Source organism: Limulus polyphemus, unplaced genomic scaffold (assembly GCF_000517525.1).
Source record: "Limulus polyphemus unplaced genomic scaffold, Limulus_polyphemus-2.1.2 Scaffold2960, whole genome shotgun sequence".
Taxonomy (NCBI): domain Eukaryota; kingdom Metazoa; phylum Arthropoda; class Merostomata; order Xiphosura; family Limulidae; genus Limulus; species Limulus polyphemus.
In genome coordinates this window covers 1,078-9,012 of record NW_013668570.1, presented here as the reverse complement: position 1 = coordinate 9,012, position 7,935 = coordinate 1,078, and the positions used below count along the sequence as shown (strand labels likewise).

The following is a 7,935-nucleotide window of genomic DNA, read 5'->3' as shown; positions in this document are numbered from 1 at the left end:
AGACAAAACTAATTGCCACTACTAACAAATGTATGTAACAGTTTATAGTACAGGTGGTTTCAATAAACACTGCCTTGTTACTTAATACATCCTGTTAGAAGAGATTACCAAACGATACAGACACCATAAATTACAAAGAAAATTACTTTACAGCACTTAAAAGATTAGTCCTGGTCACATTCCTCTCATTACAGGCAAGATTTATGTTGGAATGCGAAACTTAAGCACTTCAATGTATTAGACCCCCAACTGTGAGAATGTCTTAGCTTCCCTGTATTGTTGGGATGAATGTATTTAGCCTGTTTCACAACCAACATATGGGTTTTATTGTTGTCACTACTGAGTTTGAACCATTTGCAAAATATCAGAATAAACTATATATATATATATATCACTTAGACTGTTTTAATTCTAACGCAATAACAGCAGAAGTGGGGGTCTTACTACAAAGCAAAGATATAAAATTATTTTGTGGTACTAATAGTATTACTTACAAATCACACACGTTTTTCATTCTAAATACTGAATCATATTATTATTATTATTATGAACTAAATATAAAATTATGCTATATTATTGAGCTTAAAACTGCAAATTTAAATTCAAAAGAATATAAAAAATCACAAACTCTTTCAGTTCAAAGTCCTAAGTCTAATTCATGTAAAGACTTTGCACTCGGTAACTCTTAACCCTAACAATCGTGGATCAACTTCTTTCCTAAAAAATATATCTATTTTGAGTTAATTTTTCAACATAATGATTAATATAAACAGATATACCATGCAGCATGACTTAAGCTACTATATAAAAAAAAATAAAAGTCACTATATCCCATGCAGTTTTTTTTCAGAAGCAACTTTTCTACCGCTTATAGAAAAGACCCATTGGCCAGTACTAAATACAACCTCTACCTAAAATGGCAGTTACTATAATAAGCACCATCCACATTCATATTGTAAAATCCAGAGAACAACGTTTCATCACGTGCTTTCCTTATCATCCTATGATTTGTCAACTGGGAGATACAGTAACTGGTACTGAAATTGACACTTTCGTAAAACTTTTAGCCAATCCTAGTGTTAAACCTCAGTTGATGCCCAGACGCAGTTTTATAAAGAAAACAGGAAATATCTTAAAAAAATTTTTGAAAAAAACATTTCTTCTTAGAGGGTGCTTATTTACAGTCTAAAACGTATTTTAGGAATTTTTTCATTAAATTCCTCTTTAAACTTCATTAAAGAATACAATTTTGTACAAATAATTTAATGTTATGCTACTATTTATAGAAAATAAAATCAGAAATCCATTAAAAGATAAGTTCTCTATCATTTTTTCAATTCACAAATGCACACTTGCATTGCCTACTAAGAAAGTTAGTACCGGTAGTCATCGGGTTAAGGTCAATTTATTAGCATCCTTAATTAATATGTCTTCTGTATATATGCAATTTTGTTGTGTGTATGATTTATTCCAGTACAAAAACGTATATGGGTAATGAAACAACTTTACAACTTTTTATTATAAGAAAAAAAATTACATTGTGACAGAAGATGCTGATCTTGTATGGTTATCATGTTTATGAGATAGTCTAATAGTCTATGCCAAATATAATGCATGGCAACTATATATTTCCTCATGGCACCTTGTATTTTCTCCCATTTTATTCGAGCAGAGGGCTGTGCTAAAAAGAACTTGAATCTAGAACAGTTCTGGACTCTTGGAAGTTTTGTTTTTCTTCTTTCTCTCAATTCAACCAATCAGTGCACATGTTTAGACTCAAACGGGACCAAAGGCAGTTAATTCAGGCAATACCATCAAGTGGTTGTTGAAATTATGTGATCATTAGCATTGCTGTGAAAGTAAATAAATTTATGTAGCCCCCCCATTTCTCAGTACAAACAGTAGTGACATTAGGTTAGGCACACCTGGCTTCTGAGTTTTTGGGCTGGCTCCTAGATCTGAAAATATTTGTTGAGGCCTTTTCTAAGGTGTATATGGTTTTATAAAGTTTATGCAACAATCTCAAGAGCTAAGGTTTAAATTACTGCACTTTTAAGTAAAACAAATCCATTGTCTCTAACAACATTCTTCAACTGTGAGAAAAAGTTATAATTATCAAGAACACTTATGTACTTGCATTAGTAGGGTGATTCACTCAATATAATCTATTACTTATGAGCATATAAAATAATCAACTAATCAAAATTACAATTAAATTGATTAATGTGATAAAAAAATAATCAACTAATTGAAATTAGTCTTTCCAATTATTACTGTTTTTAATTACTCCAAATCCAAGCAAACAAAATATTACCATTATGATTTCTCAATATTACTTTTGATTAATTCAAAGTTGTTCAGCTTAATCACTTAGTGTCACAATTCATGAAAATAATAAACTAATCAAAATTAGCATTTCTAATTATCAATATTTTCAATTGTTCCAACTATTCAAGTCTCACTTAAGAGTAAGTAATTAGCTGAATGTAATTTAATTAATGAGCCCAAAGGTTAAATTCATTAGATGATTCCATTAATTGCCCAATCTTAATTCAAAGACATCAAAATTCACAGCCTATATGATTGAAGTAAAATGGACCAACCTTGGAAAATTCATACAAAGAAATTTTAGTTTTTTTATACACATAACACTTTAAATAGCTGCACTGAGTTTCAAACTAAATGAAAAAACAACAAAGCTATTGCTAGTAGAGGTGAACAATTAACTTTATTAATTTGTAACAGACTAAAACAAATAGCCTCTACAACCAGGGTTGAATGAAAAAAAAATTATTAAACTTTCAAAGCCATAGAAATCCAAAATAAAACTTTAAAACAGTTGGAATATAAATTTTATAATTTACCAGTTGATAAATATGTATCTGGCCAAATACAACATAAATATCAATGTTAATAATTATTTCAATAAATAAAGGAATCAGAAAAAAAATCAGAAGAAAAACTAATTCCAAAATAACAACACAATGTTCCAAATATTTCTCGTGAAATAACTTGTTTTAGCTTAAGGCAGGGTTTTTATTTAGTGACTAGCGAATTTAGATAATCTTTCTCAACATTAATATCTATACGTTACTGCTAGGGAAAACTTGTGTCAGTTTCATAATACATACATACAAACTAAAATTCAATGTGTTCTAGTTAGCACTTTAATATAACTAAAAATTCATTGTTGAACTAGATAGAAGGAATAATAATGATAAACAAAACCATAACAAAATAAAAGTAGAATTTGCTATCTCACAAACTGATATAATCAATTTCAATAATTAGTTACAAAAAATAATTAATCAATGTTACAATCAAATTAATTAGTCACGAAAATAATAAACTTGTCAAAATTGTCAATATTCTAACTATACAAGTAATAAAGATATTGTCTTTATGATTGCTCATTATTTTCAATTAATTCAAGGTTGTTTAACTTTCACAACTCACAAAAATAATCTAACATTAGTATTTGTTATTATTACAATTTTTGATCATTTCAACTATCCAAGCCTTATGTGAGAATAATTGATTAGTTTAATGTAATCAATTAAAGAACTTTATAAATCCTAAGGGTAACTGCCTTCCCACAACTGGCTGCAAACAGTGAAAGGCAGTAGGAGTTGAGACATTGTAGGTGTAAGCACTCAGCTCTGTACCCTTAATTGATTTTCCATAATAGATGGCTAGTTTAACATCAGCATTTGTATGTGTGTGAGCAATATTTCTACATTTACTGCTAGTTGACATGCATTACTGACTAAATAAAAGCAATGACAAAAATTAAACTATGGTATATTATTTATTTTCTTAATAATTCTGTAATTTTTGAGGCACATTTATATTCTATGAAATCAATGATTATATTGCACATATGTAAGACATGGTGGAGTTGCAAAACTTACCCATCAAAGAACAATCGAATCACAACAGCTAAAAAATTATAATATTGAATGATAGGCTTTCTAGGCAGTGACTCATGGTAGCCAAAAGTTCTATCTCAAATACTAATTTTAGACAACTATAATTCAAAATTAATAATAATCTAATTAAAAGGAATGTGAAAAAACCCATCTCTAGTTAAGCATGATATTAATCACTTCTGTTAGCCCTAAGAAGCTTCATCCCTTAGCAACAATGAGCATTTTACACTTGTGCAACATTTTTAATTGTTTCTACAAGTTTCACTAATTTCTTGTTACAGTAGTATCAACTGAAGGGATAGTAATTGTAAATCAACAGACGGTAAATAAAGTACACACTACAGATTAACTTATGTGCTATCCATATGACAACAATTAATTTCCACGAGGACACCACATTAACTTGTAGCTCATTACTGTGCATAATATTACTATTAGGCCTAGTAACACTAACATTCAGGTTATTGCTCCTTATTGAATTATAAGATAATCAGTCTATAGTATAGACTATAGAGTAATAATATATAATACTAATAGACTGATACTTTGATGTGCTCCAGTAGTACTACTAATACTACTTCTACTAGTACCAGTAGTATTGTTGACAATCTTATACTTGTGAAGTTGTTGTAACTTACAAGTCATAGTGTAAATAAAAAGTTCAGTCAATATGTAATCCACAGAGGTGAAATAAATTTTGAATATGCTTAATAATATTATTATCAATGCCTACAAGATGGTGTTATTGGGTTGCAAAAAACTCACTATAAATTAAACTTGTTTAAGTATGAAAGGCTGAATATCATTGCAATTTAATTTTTAAATAGCACTAAGCATATTGAATATCAAATTAAGTTTTTTGAACTCTTTATTCAAAAACTTTAATATTAAGCTTAGCTTAGTTTGCTGTAAACACGTTTTGTAATTGTAATGTATAATTTGTGTCATACAAAATAAAAACAAGTACGAGTCTACTACATTCGTAAACTAATTTCAGTAGGCAGATACCATTGTTTAGATCATTATTAAAATAATTTTATGAACATCAAATGAAAACAATTTTATTTTTATCAAAATTTTCTTGTTCCTCTTCAGTTGTAAAGGCTTATTTAATATTGAACTATGTAGGTATAGATCATTTAGAATTGTAGTATAGTGATTATGCAGCTGACAACAAATGAAAAATCAAAATTATGATATATGATTAGGAGTTAACATTTAGTGTGTAAAAGTTTATAGTATTTTAGGTGGATATATTAACTAATTAGCTGATTTGTAATATTAAAGTATGCTAACTAAACTTTGTAACTATACACAAGAAATAAAAGCAGAATCTGTATTGCTGACTACAAGCATTAAGGAGGCAAGGTATGTAATTCTTAAATATCTATTAATAGGGCTGGGAAATTAATCGATATAATTGATCCCTTTAGACAATCAATTGCATTAATTAGTGTCACATGAAATAATGAGATAATCAAAATTATACTTCAATTTGTTAATATCATGAAAATAATAAACTAGACAAAAGTCGAGACTTTTGAAAGTCGTCCTTTATACTTTTGTTTCTACAACAGGCAGTTGCCGTCCATTCTACAAAGTTTCATCATGAATACTCTGCCTAAACAATCTAACAAGGAATATATTAGTGTTTCTAGTTATTACAGTTTTTGATTATTCCTACAATCCAATAAGTGAAATATTGCCATTGTGTGTGTTTGTTGGTAAGCACAAAGATATGTAATGGGCTACCCATCATATACCCACCAAGGGTATTGAAAACCAATTCTTAGAATTATAAGGTTTTTTTTAACTATCTAATTGGAGGACAATGGACTAGTTTGTGTTTTTTAGCTGTCTCATGATAATAGTCAATTAACCTGACAATTAATTGATTAACAAATTCCATTAATCACTGAGTTGTATTTGTTAGGAAGTTGTGGTTGTGTGATATATAAAAGAATGAATATATAATTGCTATCCAATGCAACACAAATTCACATTAAAACCAGGTAGGTAGGAAAATATTCTATTTCAAATATATATATATATTTTTTTAATTTATGCTCTTTAAAAATGGAATTTCAAAACTAAATATATGTTGCTATGATGTAATCCATTTGTACAATCAAGTTTTTTAACCATTATATGCATACAGTAAAAGACAGAGGTCTTTAATATTACAGGTAAATATTTTATTCTAATTATGTAAAAACTTGTATTTGATCTGCTGATGCTAATTCATGACCATGCCTCTAATATAAGACTAGGCAACTGTGCATTTCATAACTCCTCCTGCCCAAAAGCTTGTACTTGCTGTAAAAAATTTAGATATGGAACATTAAACAGTAAGCTATCATACCACTTTAACTTTGTAAATTGTGTGAAAAACAACTTTTTGTTATTAATTTGCCTTTTTTGAAGTATATATTTGTTCAATTCATAAATATAAAAAAGTTGATACAATGAAGGGTTTTATTTTGATTTATAATTATATTCTATACTTAAAAAAGTAAGCATGCCTGAGTTTTAAGTGTAGTTTTTTACTGCAAATTGTTGGATAGTTGTTATTTTCCCCCGAATTAAAACAAAAGCAAAATTAGCTATCTGAACAACTAATCTGAGAAAGCAGATTATGCAATTCAATTTATTTACTGAAACAGTTTACATATATGGAAACAGTTACTGAAAAATTAATCCTTTGAAGAAAACTAAAACTTTGCTTTCTTATTTGTAGCTGAATAGACTTATTATGAAACCACAATTCTTTCTTAATTTAATATAATTTTGTTAAAGTTTAGAAAACAAAAAGCTCATTTTTTTATCCACAGTTAAGAAGGTAGCCCTTAATCAGTACATGATGATGAATGATAAATCATAGTGACTATTTTGTTGTCAAAAAACTAAACTGGTGTTAACAGTTTAAGTTCTAACCATTTGTTTACACTGTTTTAGTCAAAGAAGGATTACATTATGAGTACGAGAACGAATAAAACATATGCTTAGTTTGCCGCTTAGTTACTAACTGTTATTGTTAAGATAGTATTACTGTTACTATTAGATTAGTATTACTACTAGTAGTTGTAACATGATTAACCCTTACCAGTGCAAAGAAATTTGTGTGGCTATCCTCCAGACTCACCCCGTTTGATACAAAATTGGGATTCGTCATGTTCACTCCATGATGAAATATTTTATTTATTAAATATGAAAAACACTATGTTATCTCAAAAGCCATGAAAAGAGATGACAAAAAAAACAAAACAACAACAACCACTAGTTGGTGTATATTACATTATCAGATAAGATCATGGCGATCACGTACAACATGGCGTTAAATAACACGTTCGATTGGTTATTTAAAGTCACATGCCGGTGCTCTCAAGTTAAATATGGTGACTTATTCTACACGTGGGCTTTTTATTATTTATAGATCTTGCTACTTGAAACGTTAAGCCTTTATATTTTACCACTGTTGTTGTTTAATTGGAGGCGGTATAAGTCTATGTTGTTAATTTCTTATATGTATGTTGGATTCATTTTTGGACAAGAAAAGTTAAATGTAAGATCGGCTTCACATTTGTTTGTTTTTTGAAGTTTCTCAAAATCTGCTTCTGTAGTCTTCTTAGGTAGGACTTGAAATGCTTATGTTTGTTTGTTTATAGTTAAACGCAAAGCTACACAATGGGCTATCTGTATTGTGCCCACCATAGGTATCGAAACAGGTTTCTAGCGTTAGAAGTCCACAGACATGCTGCTGTGCCACTGAGGGGCGAAATGTTTATGTTTGTTTGTAATTAAACACAAAGCTACACAATGAGTTATCTGTGCTCTGCCCACCACGGGTATCGAAACCCGGATTCTAGCGTTGTAAGTCCCCAGTCAAACCGCTTTGCTACTGGGGGGCAAATGTTTATGGACTGAATGTTCGGTAAATATAATGTAGTAACAGCATGAGTGGGGTTTCTCGTTAGAAAAGCAGGCCACAAAACATTGAGATCCAGAA

At 29.4% G+C, this 7,935-nt stretch overlaps 1 protein-coding gene across 2 annotated transcripts in view; it reads right to left on the bottom strand.

The window, feature by feature from the left end:
- LOC106468311 (mediator of RNA polymerase II transcription subunit 13-like) overlaps positions 1-7,263 on the bottom strand; it is a 98,033-nt gene extending 90,770 nt beyond the window's left edge. Inside the window, exon 1 of one of the 2 annotated variants that reach the window (XM_022396655.1) lies at positions 7,033-7,263. In XM_022396655.1, the coding sequence (XP_022252363.1) occupies positions 7,033-7,101 (69 nt within the window). In that variant the 5' untranslated portion in view covers positions 7,102-7,263. The remainder of the gene's footprint in view (positions 1-7,032) is intronic. The other variant, XM_022396656.1, reaches the window with a different exon arrangement.
- Positions 7,264-7,935: the final 672 nt, after the last annotated feature.